At 43.4% G+C, this 20592-nt stretch overlaps 3 protein-coding genes across 6 annotated transcripts in view; 1 reads left to right on the top strand and 2 right to left on the bottom strand.

Annotated features, from left to right (window-relative positions):
* Positions 1-945: 945 nt before the first annotated feature.
* On the bottom strand, positions 946-2652 carry INSL5 (insulin like 5; the record flags this gene model as incomplete). The annotated part of the gene is made up of 2 exons (XM_079314048.1): positions 946-1277; positions 2478-2652. The coding sequence occupies 2 exons, from the start codon at positions 2650-2652 to the stop codon at positions 1018-1020; spliced, it is 435 nt and encodes a 144-aa protein (XP_079170174.1). The 3' UTR covers positions 946-1017.
* Positions 2653-4137: 1485 nt separating this feature from the next.
* Positions 4138-15433, bottom strand: DNAI4 (dynein axonemal intermediate chain 4). Its single transcript, XM_079314458.1, has 15 exons — positions 15363-15433; positions 14590-14672; positions 14316-14463; positions 12483-12622; positions 11634-11774; positions 10963-11127; positions 10457-10665; positions 9406-9492; positions 8668-8819; positions 7182-7327; positions 6916-7037; positions 5815-5913; positions 5220-5446; positions 4494-4647; positions 4138-4275 (listed from the first exon to the last, which is right to left on the bottom strand). The coding sequence occupies exons 3-15, from the start codon at positions 14372-14374 to the stop codon at positions 4231-4233; spliced, it is 1746 nt and encodes a 581-aa protein (XP_079170584.1). The 5' UTR covers positions 14375-14463; positions 14590-14672; positions 15363-15433; the 3' UTR covers positions 4138-4230.
* Positions 15434-19954: 4521 nt separating this feature from the next.
* The window catches only part of MIER1 (MIER1 transcriptional regulator), a 38658-nt gene continuing 38020 nt past the window's right edge, over positions 19955-20592 (top strand). Inside the window, exons 1-2 of one of the 4 annotated variants that reach the window (XM_079314464.1) lie at positions 19955-20088; positions 20185-20266. The gene's annotated coding sequence lies outside the window, so the exon portion shown is untranslated. Of the gene's footprint in view, positions 20267-20592 lie in introns of all 4 variants that reach the window. The other 3 variants (XM_079314465.1, XM_079314463.1, XM_079314462.1) reach the window with 3 other exon arrangements.

Raw genomic sequence — 20592 nt, 5'->3', positions numbered from 1 at the left:
ATTCAGCCTTGTGCCCCAAATATCCCCCAAAATGTCCATAAAGTGTGAGGTAAAGGCTGGGGGTGGCTGTCAAGGTGTTGGCCAGGGTTGCTCAGAGGAGATGCAGACATTTAGGAGTTAATTAATAGATTTACAGACTGGTTTGGGAGGGGAAGGAGCTCAAAGCTCACCCAGCCTCACCCTGCCATGGCAGGGACACCTTAAACTGTCCCAGGCAGTTCCAGCCTGGCCCTGGAGCCTTCCAGGGATGTGACAGCCACAGCTTCCCTGGGCACCCAGAACAATTCCTAGGGAATTCCCTGGCACAATTCCATCCCAATATCCCATCCATCCCTGCCCTTTTGTCAATTCAATACCATCCCCCCTTGCCCTGCTGTAAATCCATCCCCATTTCTGAGCACATGTGGACTTTTGAATTAATTTGATTTTCTCTGCAGGCTGTTAAAGTGCAGGCAGTGCCCAGGTACAAGGTGGTGTTGTTGGAAAGATCTGTGAAGGACCAAGGTACTCTCACCTGCTTTGGGTGAGGAGTTTTCTCTGGGTTTTCTCTTTCTATGACACAGTTTTGCAGCTGATTGCTGCTTTCAGCACTTGGCCTGGAGGGGAGATATTTTCAGAATATTCTCTGTAAGTAAAGTTTTCCCTGTTCTCTTCCAGGGAACATTGCTGGAAGCATCTGGAGTAGGAAATAAACCATGGGTTTTGCCTGCCTGGTTTTGGGGCTGGTGCTGGTGGTCCCAAATCTCTCCTGGTGCAGATATTTCCCACTGATCTTGCTCTGAATCTGAAACCAGATTTTTTGCTGCCCCTATTTCCCAGCTGAAACCCTAACTCAGAGAACAAACCCTTCACAAATTACTTATTTTATTGCATTTTAGGTGCAAAGCTAAAGCCAGGACAGTAGTTAGTTGGGAAGAAACACTTCATGTACTCAACACCCAAAAGCTACAATTAAAGAACACAACTGGAAGAGCTGTGGTTCATGTCGTGATTATTTTATGATATTTTTGTTGCATTTCAGCACAGGGAGCTGATCTCTCTCCTGCTGCAGCCCACGTTGCAGCAGGATGTGGCCAGCAGATCAGCTGCCTCACGTTTGCTTAGCACAGAAATTTTGTTGCTGTTTTGCAAGTCTTGCTCAGGTTTGGCATCCTGGGGTTCTTTGCTGTGGATCCCCAGCCTCAGCTCTGGCTGTGATGAGAAGTCAGCATCACCCTCCTCCTCATGTGGGAAATGCTGGGGGATTTCACTCTCTGTCAAGAGAAAATGAGAAGTTAGAAGTCAAAAAATGAGTAATTAATGCTTTGTATCTTTACTAGAAAGACAGACCAAGCTACAGGCAGGGAGCTGAGTGTTACCCTCTGATGTGGGCACCTCATCACTGTGAGGAACAGTCTGTGATCAGCAGGGTAAAACTCAGTAGTTTAGGGATTTATATGTCCTGTGTTGCTTTGAGTCTTACCTTGATATATTTGCTTCTTCAGGAAAAATTGGGATTTGGTGTGTCAGAGCCTCTTGACCAGCACATTAAGCTGGGCCTGGGGGGTTCCTGTACTGCAGGTGTTGCATTAAAGCATCAGCTACCCCAAAATTCTGGGTGTTCCTACAGAAATCATCATCCAGCTGCAGCTGAAACACCTCAGCACAGCTGGGCCTTGAGCAGTGTCAGAGAGTGTAATAGTTCTCACTTTAAAAGCAAGTTTCTTCAACAGATTTTGGCTGTTGTTGCCCATATTACCACTTTTGTATTTGTTTAAAACTGCTGCTACAAGAGAGTTTACCAAAAATGCAGGTGTGGGAAGTGCAGAAAGCTTCTATTGCTGTCATCTGCCTCAGTTATTTTCTTTTTCTCTATTTCTATTTTTTTTTTCTGTATGTGTATTTCTCTTTTTCTCTATTTTAATCTGTCAGAGTACAGATTTCTAGCTGGGCATGTAATAGTTGAATTTCCTGACTATCGAATCAAAATTTTCTCATCAAAATCATTTTTCTCATCAAAAAAATCTGCTAATAAGCACAACTATACACAAAAGCATTAAATTGCAGAGCAGATATCCAACATGCTTTAGTGACAAATTTCCTGAAGTTTCTGGTTTCTAGTGGGGAAGGTGAAAGCTGCAGCAAGGCACTTGCACCGACTTCAGCGAAACTTGTCACTGCCACTTGAAATGTGGTGGGAAAGAGATTTCTGGTGGAAAAGAGATTTTTTCAGTGGCAGCATTGCCTTGGATCCTGTTCCTCAGGTAAGATAAATTATTTTTTTTTTTAGCAAAACTCAGGAAGGTGCAAGGAGAGGGGAGGTGAGGAGCTGCAGCTGCTGGCTGGCTGCCTCGTGGCACGGTGTGTGCTGCAGGGATGGAGGGGAGCAGGGGATGTGCAGCTTGCCCTGGGACCCCCTGGGACCCCCTGGGACCCCCTGGATCCCCCGGGATGGGGTGCAGCAGGCAGGGAGGAGGTGCTGTGGGATTGGTACTCACCCCCCAGCTCCTGCTGCTGGCTGAGGCTCCTCTTCCAGCGGGAGCCGCCGCAGGTGAACACCACGGCTCTGATGAAATCTCTGCCACACAGCCTCACCTTGTTCCCTTCCCCCTGCCCTGGCTGTGCCAGCAGCAGCAGCAGCAGGCAGCCCAGTGCCAGCACTGTGCCCCTCATGCTGCCAGCTGGCTGTGGGCAGGGCAGGAGGGATCAAGTGGGGAATTCTGCTGGAGCCTTCCCATTTATACTGGAGCTCTGTCCACTCCACTGGGTAGCAGCTCGCTCTGAGGGTGGCAGTGTTTGCTGAAAACAAATAAACTGCTTGTTTCTGGTCATGTTTGAAGTGCTTTGGGATGTCAGGTATTAAAGATTTCTGAAGTATTTACTGGGAACACCTGAGGTGTGACACTTTTATGGGGTATGGCTTAGGTGGGTGCAGTCCATGTGTGTTCTGCCAGAAGCAGAGGGTGTTTATGATGTGGTTTGTGCTTCGTGGGTTTGGTGTTCCCTGATTTCCAGTCCTGACTGGGGTCTTTTTGTGTTGGTGATGCAAAAGAAAAATGGAATTAACTCCTTGCCATGATGTCTGTGTGCACCTCTTCATTCCCTCACCTTGTTTACTGCTAACTGTGGATGCTTGTGGGGAAAACTGTGCTGAGAAAATCCACTCCAGAGGGAGTTTGGGGCACATATTGGTGTCCCAACCAGGATTCCCAGTGTGCCAAGAGATAGGAAATGACCCTGCAGCACATGGAGCTGAGTCTGCTCTGGAAGCAAAGCTTGGTTCTGAGTTACTGGTTCCTAACATTGTATTTACATGTCTATAAAAAATCCTTGCAATAAAATGCCTTTAGGAGGAAATGTCTCAATTATATGGTCAGAAATTCCACGTTTAAGGACAAAATACATGAGGAACTTTGGAGATCTTGAGCCCTTCCTAGCACCACAAGGATTTTCCAGCACCATAATGTTACAGGTAATTAATTTTCACTGTGTGCAGGGTGGGTTATGATGTGTTACAGAAAGCTTGCTTTTTAGCAGTAAGCAAACAGTCATGGGCATGAATGGAAAATACAGGGTGTATTTTGGTCAGATTTATAATAATGATTAACAAATGATTCACCTTAACGAGTGCCTTTCTTTGAAACACACCAAGATGAATTTTATGTCAGGGGGAAGTTTGCATGTCCCCTGTCAGATGTGCAGCACACAGAAGGAAGTGGGATGTTAATGCAGCACAAATGATCCTTAATTCAGTGCTGTGTTTGAGTGCTGGGTGTTTATTGTCAGGATAATGAGAGATGTTCTGGATCTATAAAATACACCTTTCCATAGGTAATGTGCTCAGCAGCAGGGCTACAACTTGTGCTGATCACTCCTCTGGAGATTCTCCCTGTTTCCTGGGGGCAGGAAATCTCCCAGCTGGGTATTTTTTTCTGGTTCTTCTGCTCTGCCCCTCTAAAAAGCCACCCAGACACTGCCTGCTTTCAACCCAAGGAGAAAAGACTTTGGGGGAAAAGCAGAAAGGGAAAAAGGAGAAAAGATAGAGAGCTTTCCATGGTCAGGAGTCCAGAGAGGCCCATCCATGTATGAACACTGACTGTGCAATGATGGGACTTCCAGGAGGAAATGGAGAGATTTGAAAGAAGTTTCTAAGCAGTGTGGCTTCAAAGAGAAACTTTATTGATTACCAAAGAATAACCAGTCTGTGTTCATACTAAATGTTTCCTGAAGAGGAAGGGATATCAGCTACTGCTAAACAGCTCCAGCAGGAGCAACAATATCACACAAGGAACCCACCTGGAAAACAAGAGGAAAAAGAGTTGATTGTTCTTTGGAATTCTGGCAATGCTGGCAAACAGCACGTGGGTTGCATTTGTGCTGTCACATTTGGCAGCATGCAAATATTATAAAGGAAATGAATTTCCAGTGGTGTGGCAGCAGGAGCTGGAACTGTGATCCCACCTATCCCAATGTTCCCCAGCTGAGGAACCAGCCCAGCCCCTCTGAGCACTTACCTGCTCGGTGCTGGGGACAGCCAGGTTGTGCAGCTGCCACACCCCCACCTGGCCACAGCTGTCCCCCAGGAGCAGGCACTCAGCATTCCTGGCAAACAGGAGGCTGCTGAGATTCCCTTCAGGGCTGGCAGCACAGGAGAGCACGGGCTGGAAGCTGCAGGAGTTCATGGGTATTGTGTATTTAGCAGCTGAGAATGCACATTTCACTTTCTGTGCTCTAGGTTGTCTCAGAAATTGGGGAGTGAGGCAGTGTTTGGTTTGGGCTCTGCCAGAAGGAAAAATCCTAATTGCTGTTAGCTAAAATAATCCTGCTTGCCTAAAATCTGTGCTAACCTGGAGAGTGGTGGTTAATATTTTTATTAGATGAATAATTTGCAGGATGTGGCAGGGCTTCACACTCAGGAACACAAACCCAGAGCAGCTGGACAAACTCACAGGTAACTGAGCCATCTCAACTCCACACCAAGCTTTAGCAAAGCAGCTCAGTTTTGTTACTTCTAGCTCTGCCACGATTTCTGCAGAAAAGAAGGGGAAGTTTTATACTTTATCAGCTCTCTGAGGCATCCAGCTCCTCCTCTTCTAACCCCCAATGTCTGGTAACCTTTTACACCAGGAGTATTTCCAAATGCAATGGTTTGAGCAAAGTGTGGAGCTGTAATGATCTGATAAAAGCACTGATGAGGTCACAATGTGTGACAAACAGATTTCAGAGTGCTCATTACTCACATGCTGACGCTCAGATCCCAAATCTCCACCCTCCTCTCATTGACGGCTGCGAAGATGAAGGCTGATTGTGGAGCCCACTTGATGTCGTGAACAAAAGCTGTGACAGAAGTGAAGGTTAAAAGGGGGGTGTGGGAGTCCCGGTGCCACAAGAGGATGCTCCAGTCTGCAGAGCAGCTGAGGAACGTGTCTGTGCTGGAGGGATTCCAGGCAACTTTGTACACAGGGCCCTGTTTGGAGAGAAACAAAACAGAACTTGGTGCTGCTGTACAGCTGCAGAATCTATTCTAGAGCTGCCCAGCCTTCCTCCCACAGGTAAGACTGTTTAACTCTACAGGACAATCACATTTCTGATTAAAATAAAGCCAGAACTGAAGCTTTCAAACATAGTTCATAGTACCAGTTTGAAAAAACGACTTGAAAAAATCCTGACAGTGTACAATGTAATCCTGTAAGATTGTGATGCTTAATACTATGGGAATTCATTCCTAATATCAGAGAAAGAGTTGAGGTTTCTTTTGTTGCTTCACTAAATATAAATAAACTTATATTTTTTAATTGAGCAGTTCCTGCTGTTCTTGTTCAGTGTGTCACTCACCTTGTGGCCTCTGTATGTCCCCAGAATCTGCTCCTTTCCTGAGCAAGAGCAGCAGTGGATGTGGCCCTCTTCTGTTCCAGCAAGAAAAATATCAGTATCCTGCAAGAAAGGGAAAAGCAGCCTAGGTTGGTTAAATTGATCACTCCTGCAGAAATCATCCAGGGCTGGAGGAGTTCAGAGCCAAGGAGGAGCTCCTGTGAGTGGTGAGTAAAGTGGAACCATAATGCTGCACATTTGCTGGGGGTGTTCAACAGTGTGCTGGGGTTTGACTCCTGAAAATCTTGGATTTTCAGCAATCCACATGGAAAAGGCAGGAATTCTTTGAGTGCTCTGTGGAGGAAGTACTCAGCTGGATGAAGAGAAGCTCAGCTGAGTCCTGGGTGTGGGAGGTGTTGAACAAATTCTCCCAGGCTTGCCCATCACTCAGAGGGGAACTGCCCCAAGGAAATGTGAGTAACGTGGCTGGGAGTGATGCCTTAAGTTTGAGCTTTCATAATTTCCAGATTCTGCACTCTATCTGTGTGTAACTCTGATTTTCATACAAAGTGTTACAAGTTCTCCTCCCAGCTCAGGCACACAAACAATCCTGTTCCAGCCCCAGAACCAAGGACACGCTGCAGCTCCAGCCCCAAAAAGTGCAAACAGAGAGAATGAGGAGAGAAACTGGGAGGGTGGGACTGCAGAGCCTGGAGCTGGGACTGGACAATGAACCCAATATAGAAATGGACTAAAACTGATAAAAATGTGAAAATTCCTGACTTGGGTCCATCTTGGGTGTAGCCACAGCCAGGCTCTTGCACTGCCCCAGGTGAATCCTTGGAAGGGCTTTTAATAAATCCCTGCTTTTTCCTTTAACTCTGCCCAGCCTCTGTTCCAGGCAGCCTCTCTTTAGGCATCAGGAGAACAGGGCTTGTTTTACCATTTCATTTGGGGTAAACCTTAGTAGCTAGAAAACAATTTATTTCAAAATTAATGTGATTTAAATAGCAGTGCCAAAGTCCCTGGCCAGCTCCCATTAAAGCAGCTCCAGCTGAGCATCCCACCTCTGCTGCAGAGTTTTTCTGGCTAATACTTCAGCCAGGATGGGCTTTCTGAGCTTACCTCTGGATGGAAGTCAAAGCACATTCCAGCTGCCTCTTGTGATATGGGACCTTCACCTTTCCTTTCTCTCTCACCTGGTAATTTTTTCTTCCCACTTTGTGTTCGTTTGATTTTCATCACATCTGTGTGAAGAGCAGGAGGTTTTGTCAAACAGGTGTGAGGAACTCGGGCTGCTTTGGGATGCCCAGCAGCTCTGCAATGTTTTGTGGGATAAGTGGTGCAAAGAATGTCAGCAGGAATCAAAGGGAGTAGTTTCAGGTGCTCACCAAAGCAATCCAGCCTTTGCTGGATGAACCACTGGGTTATTCTCCCATCTCCTGAGATACACATCAGTCTCTCTTTTTTGTCATCTTTGTCCTGTTCCACCCACCTCAGCTGCCACACAGGACCTTTGTGTTTATTTAGGGATGCACTGGGACAAAGAAACACACGTGGTAAATCATAGATGAGCAAAGACAAGACAACATGTTTGAAAGATAATTAAGCTTCTACTTTGTAATGAGTGTTAAGTCTTATAGCAGAAATGTTTAGCTTTTCTTTTAAAAAATTGTCTGAACATTGTTTTTTTTTTTTTTCTCCAGGAAAATGTTTTTTTTTTTATTAAAAATGTTAGATAATTTGTTTCAGGGCACTTTTATGTGCTTGCACCATGAAATCAATCTGCACCTTGTGGGAGAGTACCTGAGGCCTGGGGAGCTGCCCTTGGGGCAGGTGCTTCCCTCAACCCCCACCCCCTCCCTCTCTCATTTCCTTCTTCATTCCTGCTCACCCTTCACTTCCTCTGATGTTCTCTCCATTTTTGGCAAGAGGGATCAGAGAGAAGGCACCAAAAGTTCCCCCTGCTATCCCATAAGGATTTATTATCCAGGGCTGGATTGTCATAGCTAGGTGTCCTAGGTTACAATGTAAAGATGTGCCCAAAAGTTTATGTTCTATCAGTATCTGTTAAACCAGATGGGGCAGAGGTTCTTATATCTGTGGGGGATATCTCCTGTTAATGGGCCATCTTTAAACCAGCTGGGCAATCATCTTTATCTTTCCCATGACCCACCCTTCAGCCAGGAGGTATCACCTGTTAATGGGCCATTGTTACAAACTGGGTGTGGCAGTGATTCTTATCCCTGTGGGAGATATCTCCTGTTAATGGGCCATTGTTAAGAACTGGGTGTGGCAGTGCCCCTGATCTCCTGGCACACATTATCTGCTAATGGGCCATCTTTAAACCAGCTGGGCAATCATCTTTATCTTCCCACAGCCCATCCTCCCTCCAGCAGATATCTCCTGTTCATGGCCAGTGAGTCCCAGGGCATGGCTGATAAAATTCCATCATCCCACTGGGAGATGCTCCAGCCAGGGGAGGAGCCAAGCCTTTCCTACCCAGAGAAAAACTGAGATTTTGGACACCAAGGCAGCCTTTACCCACTGGATTCCAGAGGACAAGAGCTACCAGACCTTTCTACAGGATCACTGCCTCAACAAGATCACTTCATCTGCACTGCCACCACCCTGACTAGTGGGGTGTCAGGCTATACTCTGACTCTGGCAGTGGTTTTCCTTTTCTACTATAGCAGGTATTTTTTCTCTTTTTTTCCTTTTTAATTGTATTTCTAACTTGAAGTCTCTCGCTGATTTTGCTTTCCAAACCATTACATTAGGAACGGGGTTAAAAATCTGCAATTCCTTCAAGGGTGAGGCAGTGCCCCTTTGCAAGGTTCCCCTCTCCTTGCTCAGAGGAGGGAGCTGCAGGCTGACCTGCTGTCCAGCAGCGCGGCGTCCGCCCGGCTCCGCACGTCGTAGACGGCCACGCAGCCACTGGCCATGCCCACTGCCAGGAGACTGGGGCTGCTCCGGGAGAAATCCACAGCAGTGACGCCGTGCTGGCAGCGGAACACGCGCTCTGGCCACTGCCCGGGGCAAACACAGCACAGGCCTCAGCTGCCTGGCCTTCACCTCTCTGTCCTTAACACTGAATGCTGCCAAAGTCAAGTCATGGTGGCTAGAAATTGTTCTGTGTTCTGACTGTCTTGCTACAGCTGATAAAATAAGGAATAAGATAGATATTTCTCCACTAAGGTAGGGCTGCTCCAAACCAAACACCTCAAAATGTCTTTGGAGACAGCAGAGAGTTTTTGGGGTGGTAAAGAGACATCAAAGACTTGACTCTGCCTGGTTTAAATTAGCCAAATATAGTTTTAGCCAAAGGAAGCTTGTGGTAGAAATCAAACTGAAATGTTGTAATTTATGGCAATCAGATTTTTTTTTACTGGGACACTTAGAGACTTGCAAATAGTTTTTTTTAATGGTTGGTTTTAAAAGGATCCCTTTTCAGATGCATCTGCAGAGGTGTAAATGTTCCATCTATAAAATTTCCTCTTTTGTTGACAGTGGTGTGAGAAGTTAGAGTAAATAATTGGAGTTAAAAGGCAAATAAAGCAGAAATTGTCCAGAGAAAAGCAGATTGCAGGAAAAGCAAACAAAGGGACTCGTTACCATGGGGTTCTTCAGTGACCAACAGCAAGCCAGGCCTTTCTTCTGATCCTGAGAAACAAACTCTCTGTAACCAACTGCTATGAGATCCTGCAAGCACAGAGCAGCAGCAACATCTCAGCCCCACTTGAAGCTCAGCAGGATGTTCCCAAAAGCACCTTTGTGTCAAGGCAAAACTGGACATGCATGGGTCTAAAATCATATTTTAATGTGCTTTATTTAATGGAGTAGAGAAGAATGCTGCTCATTTTGCCTCTCAGGGTTAGCTGTAAAAGAAGCTTCAGAGGGCACCTCAAACTCCTGGCTTTTAGCTTTTGTGAAACTCACATTTTAAAAGTAGCTGATTGTTTGCCCTAAGTATTCTAAGACTGAAGTCTCTAAATGTGTCTAGCTTTTTAATATCTGGAGATCTGGGGCACAAAAAGTATGAAATGTCTTATTTTCTGTTTCTCATCCTCAGCAGCTTTTTATCTCTTTTCCATCCATTACTTTTGTTTAAAAAGTGAGTGCAGTTGGGGAAACGGAGCTTTACATGACCAGATTAAAGAAGCTTTGGCATCTTATCCTTAAATCTTGAGGAATTCTGCTTTTTTGGGAGGTTCTTGTTAGAGACAAAAATGTGGTGTCTAAGCTCCCCAAATAAACTCCATCAATGATGATAAAGTTAAGCAGCAGGAGTTAAATTTCAATTTTAGAACAGACCAAGTCTATTAACATTGTTGTTCAAGGTAAACTGGAGCAATTAATGACATTTTGGGCCAATTAAAGCTGTGATGTGTAGGGAAAGCCAAGTGCTGAAAACAGCAAGAGTGAGGGGCTGGATCCATCTTTGAGATCCCTCCCAGGGAATCCCTCCAGAATCAGGAGTTAAATTAAATTAAATTAAACAGAATTAAAGCTGTGATGTGTAGAAAAAGCCAAGTACAGCCTGTAGATGAAAGCAGCAAGGGATTGGATCCTCCTTTGAGATCCCTCTGAGAAAATCCCCCCAGAATCAGGAGTTTATTGCCAGCACCCACTTGGGGAGCAGCTCAGGGATGATCTGGGGACTCACAGGGTTCACTTTGTTCCAAGCCATGCTGCTCACACTGTGACCACTGGTTAAATCACACCTGTATGACCAGAGCTGCTCCAGGCTGGGACCTGCACCTTCTGCTGGGCTCTGGTTTGGGTCTGGCAAGGCTGTTTCCTCCTGCTTCTCCTCTTCCTTTTCCTCCTCATCCTCTTCAGCTTCTTCCTCAGCCTCTGAGACAACAACAGGTTCTAAAATGCACAGATGTAGAATCTGAGTAGATGTCACCTCACTCTAAATATTCACAGCAGAAGAGAAATTTGCCTTTTCAGCAGATATTTTGTAGTGAAAAAAAATAGAAATTAAGATTTGAGGAATGAAGCCATCCTAACTTGTGAAACTGTGACTAAAATTGGTTGGGGATAGAGCAAACAGCTGGATTGGGCTGGAGTGAGCCAGGTGTGCTGCAGGTGCAGCCAAAAGGGAGGAATTTCTGTGGCAAATGAAGAATTCCTGGCTGGAAAGAGGCCACTGAGCAAGGAACAAACCTGTCAGGACAGGAATCCGCCGGTAAAGGGCGAGTTTGGGTTGAAAGATGTTCTCCATGAGAATCCTCTCCATGACAACTAAATCCTGCTGCAGGTTTGCTGAAGTTAAGATCTCTTCTGAGCTGCATTCCTTCTCCTCCTGGCTCCTGGCAGCACCAGCACTCTCTGCAATGATCATGGGAGAAGCTGAATCACACAGTTATGGGATATTCCAGGTTGTCAGGGAGTCCCACAGCCCCACACTGCCTGATAAAAGGGATAGAAATGCTTTGAATGTGATAAAAGTTCACACAGAAAAATCAAGGGATAAGAATTCTCCACTTGCAAAAAGCAGAGGATTAAAAAAAATACTTTCACTATGAATTTTTTATTCCTATAATTTTCTTTTCTTATAATCCTATCTTTTCTTAGTGTAATTTTCTTATCTTTTTCAGATACTTCTGGAATCTTTCATAAATGGTGTTTTGCTTCTACTCTTTAAGGTGAGTACCAGCAAACCTTGCCCCTGAGTATTTATCTTTATTTGAGATAATTTCTGATGTGCAGAGAAGTGCAGCCCTGCCCAAGATCCAACTCTCTTGCAGGTTCCAGGCAGTGTTTTTCAGGAAGTTTTCCCCACAAATCCCAGGGATGTTTCTGGTTTTAGGAAGGGGAGAATGAGGAGATGTTACCTCTGGCAGAAGGGGCAGCCACAGCCTGAGTGTGCTCCTCAGCTGAGGGAGATTTGCTGCTTTTCCCTGCTGGGGCTCTGGATGCTTCTGTTTCTGAGGCTTCCAGTGGATTGTCCAAATCCCAAAAAGTCACCATCATCCCTGGGAATGAATTTCCCTTCACACAGGGCTCTTGTTTTTGGTCAATTATTGCACCTGCTGGGCTGGGGGGATTTGGAACCAGCTCTGCTTCTAAAGATGTTGATATTTGAATTGTTTATTTTTTATTTAATGTTTGGATTTCATCTTTTAAGAGTTATCTTTTGCAAATTTACAGCAAAGGTTGCCTGTGCTTAATAAGAATAATGAAAGAAGATAAAATAACTTTAAAATTCCTCCTCTTGTGTGACTGCTGCAGCTCCATCAGGGTTTTTTTTTTTTGGGGGGGTGTGGTTCCCCTTGAGCAGCACCCACCCAAATCTTGCCTTGATGTGCTCAGGGGTTGGAATGAGCCCTGATCATACTCCAGGCACACAAAAAAAGTGGCAACTAACTTTTCAAAACAGATTATTATCTACTTTGGGGGTTTATTCCCTCATTTTACAGACACTGACACAAAGGAAAAGTGTTTGGAACAGCATTCCCTATAATTTTGTTGGCCTCTTCCACACAAAAATAACATTGTGGGAGTGCTAATAACATTTTTATTGCAATGGATTCAGTGCTCCAGCATTAAATTCAAGATTTAGGAGGGGCAGAAAAGGCCACCACAACCCAGACTGCCTGAACTTAAAGCTCTGGAAGTGGAATTTGAGGAAACATTTCCTGCTTAGAGACAGAAGTAAAAAATCCCTTTTTTCTCAGGTTTACCTTTCTCTGCCATGGTGATTGTCTCACATTGCACTTCCTTGGTTTTGGCAGCTCCAGAGATGGTTTGTACCATTTTTTCTTCAAAGTACTCACTGCCAATTTTAGCATTGCAAATCTCTGCATAAATCTTATTCCTCTCCCTGGAAAACAAAGGAAACACTGGCTGGTGACTCCCTGGAAAAATTCTGCCTGGAATTCTCAATGTTTTTAACAAGAGAGGCTTTTCCATGTCCTAAATTTCCTGCTTTTTTGGGTTGCTGGATGTTATTTCAGCCTTTGTATCATTCAGCAGCTCTTTCTGATCTTTGTGATGCTGTTCTAAAACAGGAATGGCATGTGGAGAGCAGAACCCAAAAAAAAAAAAAAGCAAAAATCCCTCTTCCAACTGCCTGGGGACTTTGGGGGAATCCAGAGTTCAGAGCTCTCCTCCCTTGGGAGTGAAAGGCAGAGCATCAAGAGACAAAAAGGAAACTTCTCCTTTTCTGTTTCAGCATTCCCACCAAAGTTCTGGCAGTTCAGGGAGCACCAGGAGGAGCTGCTTGCTATGCTGAACTCTTCTAAATTCATAAATAATTACAAGAAGATGCAGCAGTTTGAAACATCTTAAGTGTTTCTATGAAAATCAAATTCTCAGCCTGCTCCTGCTCTGGAATTTCCTAACCTGCCATTATTTTTCAGTGGAAGGGAGTAAGAATTTCCTCCAGGATATGGAGCTGTAAGAAATGGAGCTTTTGCTGATGCCTTGGATTTTAGCTTGTATATTTTTCAGAATCTCTGCTGCTTGGTAACTCTGAAACTTCCTGTTAGTGAGTTCTCTTCACAGGGGAGTGACAAAACAATTCCTTCCCAGCTGGAGAATCAAGGACAATTAAACAGCAGTGAAGGGAAGGGGCAAACCAGGGGCTGAGACTTCATAGCCTGGGGCTGTGCTTGGATAATTGACCCCAATATGAACCAAAACTTAGAAAAGTGTAAAAATGATAAGCAGGATCCATCCTGGATTTGATTTGGGTGCAGCCCTGGCCAGGCTCTTGCACTGCCCAAGGTGAATCCTTTCAATAAATTCCTATTTTATTCCTTTTGCTCTGCCCAGTCTCTGTCCCAGCTCAGCCTTTCCAGGCAGCAGAGCTCACTCACAGGGCTCTGAGTGCTCACTCACAGGGCTCTGAGTGCTCACTCAGCTCAATCCTCACTCACAGGGCTCTGAGTGCACACTCACAGGGCTCTGAGTGCTCACTCACAGGGCTCTGAGTGCACACTCAGCTCAATCCTCACTCACAGAACTCTGAGTGCACACTCACAGAGCTCAATCCTCACTCACAGGACTCTCAATCCTCACTCACAGGACTCTGAGTGCACACTCACAGAGCTCAATCCTCACTCACAGGACTCTCAATCCTCACTCACAGGACTCTGAGTGCACACTCACAGAGCTCAATCCTCACTCACAGGACTCTCAATCCTCACTCACAGGACTCTGAGTGCACACTCACAGAGCTCAATCCTCACTCACAGAACTCAATCCTCACTCACAGAACTCTCAATCCTCACTCACAGGACTCTGAGTGCACACTCACAGAGCTCAATCCTCACTCACAGGACTCTCAATCCTCACTCACAGGACTCTGAGTGCACACTCACAGAGCTCAATCCTCACTCACAGGACTCTCAATCCTCACTCACAGGGCTCTGAGTGCTCACTCACAGAACTCAATCCTCACTCACAGGACTCTGAGTGCACACTCACAGGACTCTCAATCCTCACTCACAGGACTCTCAATCCTCACTCACAGGACTCTGAGTGCACACTCACAGAGCTCAATCCTCACTCACAGGACTCTCCCAGCTTCCTCTGCCTCCGTGGACACCAGGGCATTTGGCAGATCCAACATCCAGAGCGTGTCTGTCTCTGACAGGAGAATATCCACCCTCTGCTCCAGCTCTGCCTCTGTCAGGGCTGCTTCCCCCTCCTCCTGCTCAGCTGGAAAAACCAGGGCAGCAAAGCAACACTCACAATTAACAGAGAAATTAATACTGGGAGGATCTACAAATCCCAGGATATATAATTTTATGTATTAAATTTGTAAATATTTGGTGTGTTCTTTACCAGACAAGCTCAAAGTTGGGTCTTGGAGAGGTTCTGTTTCATCTAAGTCAGGCTTGGTTGTTGATATGCTGCTCCTGTGTGTCCTTCAGGGATAAAAAACAAGCAGAAATGGTCTCAAAAAACTAAAAAAAAGTGTTTATTTTCTGGAGGTACTTGGTATTTTTAGGTCATTTTGATGTATAATTGCTCCTGGTTGATATCCCAACCCCTGGGATTGTCCTTTGGAATAGCCAGCCTGGGAAACGTGGCAAAAAGAAGGAATATTTTCATCTCAGAAATCAATGTTTACAATTGTAATTATAAATTGGAAATAATTACAATTATTCCTTGCATTTTGATAATGCCATGCTCAGGATTTTTTAATATAAAGCACCAATAATTATTGACCTTCTTTGCATGACTTCACTGAGTTTATCAGCTCAAACTCCACTGACTTTGTTTTTTTGTAGTGAAACATAACTTAGAGGAGTTTCAACTCCAAATTTTTTGTTCAAGAGCATTTTTTGGAGATGGATGCACATAATCCCACAGAGGTAACTTGCTTAAATATTATTAAAGCTGAGAATTCTTATTATGTTAAACACATTTGAACTTGATATTGAAGGTCTTTTCCAACCTAGTCATTCTGTGAATATTTTGAGAGCTGAACTGATACTTTTAATATTTTAATTTGCTATTTTCATGTCTATATTTAATAATTTTCAACTAAAGGTTGTCTGCACTTACTAAACATCACTCAACCAGATAAAATATTTTATGTAAAATTTTCTTGCCTGGTTACAGCAGCATTTGGGTCTGGCTGGAAGAGGGGATGGGGTGTCACATTCTTCCCTTCATCATCAAAAACCTGAAGAAAAATGGAATAAATCAGGATGATTTCCCTGTGTTCCCTGCCAGGGAATGGCACTTGGGAGGGGTTTGCATTCCTGTTTTCCTGCAGGGCTCAGCTGCTGGGATTCTTTGGGAAAAGCCACATTCCTGTCACTGTCAGCCCCACTTCTGCTTCTCCCTTTGGCTTTTCCAGCTCATTTATTCCCTAACCAAGGGTCATTATTGATTCTGATTAATCCAGTCCAATTAACAGAGCAAATAGATGAATAATTACACATCTTTTTCATGACAGTGTTTAAAATATTTCAGTGCAGGAAGGTCAGTGAGGTGCTGAAATGATTCCCAGGGTATGTTTGGGGAATATTCTGGATTTTGGGTGAATACAGGAGCTGTTCCAATAACAAATCTCAGATGAGAAATGTTAATTATTGTCAAGCTGGAGCTTCCCCATCCCTGGGAGTGTCCAAGGCCAGCTGGGATGGAGGGAACTCCCTGCCCTTGGCAATGGGATGAGATTGGAGGTGCATCCCAATCATTCCAGGGCTTTTTGGTTCTTCCCAATGGTAGATTTGGGGTTTTTCCCCCTTTCCCAACCCAACCATTCCAGGGCTTTTTGGTTCTTCCCACCTTTCCCAACCATCCCAGAATTTCTCTGTCCCTCCCAGGGATGGATTTGGGGTTCTCCCACCATCCCAGAATTTCTCTGTCTCTCCCAGAGATGGATTTGGGTTTTTCCCACCATCCCAGAATTTCTCTGTCCCTCTCAGAGATGGATTTGGGTTTTTCCCACCATCCCAGAATTTCTCTGTCCCTCTCACATGTGGATTTTATTCTCTCCCACCTTTCCCACCATCCCAGAATTTCTCTGTCCCTCCCAGGGATGGATTTGGGTTTTTCCACCATCCCAGAATTTCTCTGTCCCTCCCAGGGATGGATTTGGGTTTTTCCACCATCCCAGAATTTCTCTGTCCCTCCCAGGGATGGATTTGGGTTTTCCCACCATCCCAGAATTTCTCTGTCCCTCCCACATGTGGATTTTATTCTCTCCCACCTTTCCCACCATCCCAGAATTTCTCTGTCCCTCCCAGGGATGGATTTGGGTTTTTCCACCATCCCAGAATTTCTCTGTCCCTCCCAGAGATGGATTTGGGTTTTTCCACCATCCCAGAATTTCTCTGTCCCTCCCAGGAATAGATTTGGGTTTTTCCACCATCCCAGAATTTCTCTGTCCCTCCCACATGTGGATTTTATTCTCTCCCACCTTTCCCACCATCCCAGAATTTCTCTGTCCGTCCCAGAGATGGATTTGGGTTTTTCCACCATCCCAGAATTTCTCTGTCCCTCCCAGAGATGGATTTGGGTTTTTTCACCATCCCAGAATTTCTCTGTCCCTCTCAGAGATGGATTTGGGTTTTTTTCACCATCCCAGAATTTCTCTGTCTCTCCCATGGATGGATTTGGGTTTTCCCACCATCCCAGAATTTCTCTGTCCCTCCCAGAGATGGATTTGGGTTTTTTTCACCATCCCAGAATTTCTCTGTCCCTCCCACATATCCATTTTTTTCTCCCCTCCCCAGCCCCTCTCTCACCTGCCCATCTCTCTGCCCTCTGCTCCTGCTGTTTTTTCCCTGACAATCTGTGGAATTTCTCCTGTAATTTGGGCCTTTGGTGGCTCCTGCTGCTCTGGAATCAATCAGAAATATTGAATTTTATAAAATAGTTAATTCATACTAAAGGTTTGATCATTTATCTAATGTCATTCCCAAATCCTCATTTCTTTTGTGTTGTGTATAAAGGATGTAAACCATTGATAATTAAGTTTTTTTACTGTTTTTTATATAATTTATTATATATTAATAATTATTTTAATGGATATCAACCTCTTGTAATAAAGGATTTTTACCTTTTTTTATATATATTGTAATTTATTATATATTACAAATTATTTTAATGGATGTCAACCTCTTGTAATAAAGGATTTTTTCCATTTCTTATATATTGTAATTTATTATATATTACAAATTATTTTAATGGATGTCAACCTCTTACAATAAAGGATTTTTACAATTTCTTATATATTGTAATTGATTATATATTACCAATTATTTTAATGGATGTCAACCTCTTGTAATAAAGGATTTAGGATTTTTTACCATTTTTTATATAATTTATTATATATTACTAATTATTTTAATGGATGTCAACCTCTTATAATAAAGGATTTAGGATTTTTTTACCATTTTCACATATTGTAATTTGTTATATATTACCAATTGTTTTAATGGATATCAACCTCTTACAATAAAGGATTTTATATATTTTATTATATATTATATTATATATTATATATTATAATTGATTGTATATTACAAATTATTTTAATGGATTTCAACCTCTTGTAATAAAGGATTTTTACCATTTTCTATATATTATAATTGATTATATATTACCAATTATTTTAATGGATGTCAACCTCTTACAATAAAGGATTTTTACCATTTCTTATATATTGTAATTGATTGTATATTGCCAATTATTTTAAAGGATTTAGACAATTTATGACCATTTATAATAAAGAATTTTTACTATTTCTAATGTATTCTAATTTATTATAAAATACCAAAAATTTAAAAGGATGTGAACCATTGATGAGAAATTTCTTATATATTCCCAATTATTTTAATGGATATCAATCTCTTTTAATAAAGGATTTTTACCATTTTTTATATATTGTAATTTATTATATATTCTCAATTATTTTAATGGATATCAATCTCTTTTAATAAAGGATTTTTACCATTTTTATATATTTTAATTTCTTATATATTCCCAATTATTTTAATGGATATCAATCTCTTTTAATAAAGGATTTTTACCATTTTTTATATATTGTAATTGATTATATATTCCCAATTATTTTAATGGATATCAATCTCTTTTAATAAAGGATTTTTACCATTTTTATATATTGTAATTGATTATATATTCCCAATTATTTTAATGGATATCAATCTCTTTTAATAAAGGATTTTTACCATCTTTATATATTGTAATTGATTATATATTACCAATTATTTTAAGGGATGTAAACAATTTATAAAACAAGATTGTTGCATTGTGGCCATTTATTGATTTGAATTTATTATATATTACAATTCATTGCATATTAATAATTATTTCAAGGGATTTAAACCATTTATAATAAACCATTTATTACAATTGATTGTATATAATAATTAATTACATATTGCCAATTATGGATTCATGTTTAGGATTTAGAGAATTTATAAAAAGGGTTTTGACTCTGTTATAATTCTGATGCATTATAATTTATTATAGAATAGAATTTATTGCAGATTATAATTTATTATATATTTCAATTCATCATCTACTGCTCATTAATTTAAATATGTAAACCACTGAAATAAAATCTTTTAACAATTGATTTATGATTTATTAATGAATATAATTTATTACATATTATAATTCATTAAATGTTACCCTTTATTTTAATGGATTTTAATTTACAATTAAGAATTTTGGCCATTGATGGAATCTGTTAAGTATAATTTATTATAGAATATAATTTATTACAGAATATCATTTGTTATACAGAATATAATTTATTACATAACTAATTACATACTATAATTTTTATACATTGCTAAGTATTTTAAGGGATGTGATTCATATGTAACAAGGGGATTTTTCCCATTCATTAATTATAATTAATGATCTATTAGAATTGATTCTGAATTATAATCATAATTCTGTATTATAATTATAATAAATATAATGTATTAGAATTGATTCTTAATAATAATAGTAATAATAATAATTCTGTATTATAATTATTATAATTTCTATATAACAGTTCAGTATTATAATTCTAATTGATTCTGTATTATAATTCCGTATTATAATTCTGAATTATAGTTCTAATTGACTCCGCATTATAATTTTATTATAATAATTTAATAAATTCTAAAATGTCTATAATTAAAATTATATCTCACTTATAACTACAATCATAATTATAAATAGAATAGAAATACATAAATAATATCTAATCCATCTATCCCCAGGTGTTTTAAAGTTTTTCAAGCATTTTAATTCCGATCTGGTTGGAGGCTCACTCACGGCGGAGGCCGCGGCCCCGGCATGGCGTCACCCGTTACCATGACAACGCCGCCCAAGACGGCGCGCGGGGATTGGCCGCCAGCAAGCGCGGCGCTGATTGGGCGGCCCCGGCGCCCTTCGGGTCCCGCCCCCGCCCGGTGTCACCGAACGGGCGCCGCCCCTCAGTCAGCGCCGGCAGCGCGCGGGGCTGCGGCTGCTCGGGGCAGCGGCGCGGTTCTGCGGGGGCTTCACACAAGGCTGTGACAGCCGCGGTGTTCTTGCCGTGACACAACCGCGGTGTCCTCGCCGTGTGACAACTCGCCGTGTGACAGCCGCGGTGTCCTCGCCGTGGCACAACCGCGGTGTCCTCGCCGTGTGACAACTCGCCGTGTGACAGCCGCGGTGTCCTCGCCGTGTGACAGCCGCGGTGTCCTCGCCGTGCCACGGCCGCGATGCCCGATGTGCGCGCCGGGCGCTGCCCCGCTCCGGCCCGGGGACAGCGCTGAGCCGGGCAGGTGAGGCACCGGAGGACACGGTGAATGAGACACGGTGAATTCCCGCTGCTTCTGCATCTTTTTTTCTGTTTATTTCGCCTGGTTTTGCGGGGTTTATGTTTAACCTAGAGCTGTTATTGTGTCACCCAAGAGCATCACGCCCAGCAAGAGCCCCCGTTCCCCGAGGAACCCCCTGCCGATGAGACACCCCCCGCGCCTCTGCGGCTCCCCGCGTGAGTACGGCGGCCGGGCCGGGGGGGAGCGGCACCGGCACGGCGGGAGATGCTGCGGGACCGTGAGGGGAGCCGGGCGCCGTGAGGGGAGCCGGGCTCCGTGAATGGAGCCGGGCTCCGTGAATGGAGCCCTGCGCCGTGAGGGGAGCCGGGCTCCGTGAGGGGAGCCGGGCTCCGTGAGGGGAGCCGGGCTCCGTGAGGGGAGCCGGGCGCCGTGAGGGGAGCCGGGCGCCGTGAATGGAGCCGGGCTCCGTGAGGGGCCGCGGCGAGCGGGAGCCTCAGCGCGGCCGGGGCGTGGAATGAGCACCGAGGGGGCGTGGCCTGCG

Source organism: Erithacus rubecula (genome assembly GCF_903797595.1).
Source record: "Erithacus rubecula genome assembly, chromosome: 10".
Lineage (NCBI taxonomy): Eukaryota > Metazoa > Chordata > Aves > Passeriformes > Muscicapidae > Erithacus > Erithacus rubecula.
The sequence above is the reverse complement of the archived record's forward strand: the minus strand, read 5'-3'. Positions and strand labels throughout refer to the sequence as shown.

Bases quoted from the DNA above. Each gene is read 5' to 3' on its own strand.
- DNAI4 (XM_079314458.1), bottom strand. From the start codon at position 14,374: ATGTTGGATCTGCCAAATGCCCTGGTGTCCACGGAGGCAGAGGAAGCT. The intron at 8,820-9,405 runs GTAACGAGTCCC...TGCCCCGGGCAG, and splicing joins GGTCACTGAAGAACCCCATG to TGGCCAGAGCGCGTGTTCCG. The intron at 4,648-5,219 runs GTGAGTAATGAG...GAACTCCTGCAG, and splicing joins TGGGATCTGAGCGTCAGCAT to CTTCCAGCCCGTGCTCTCCT.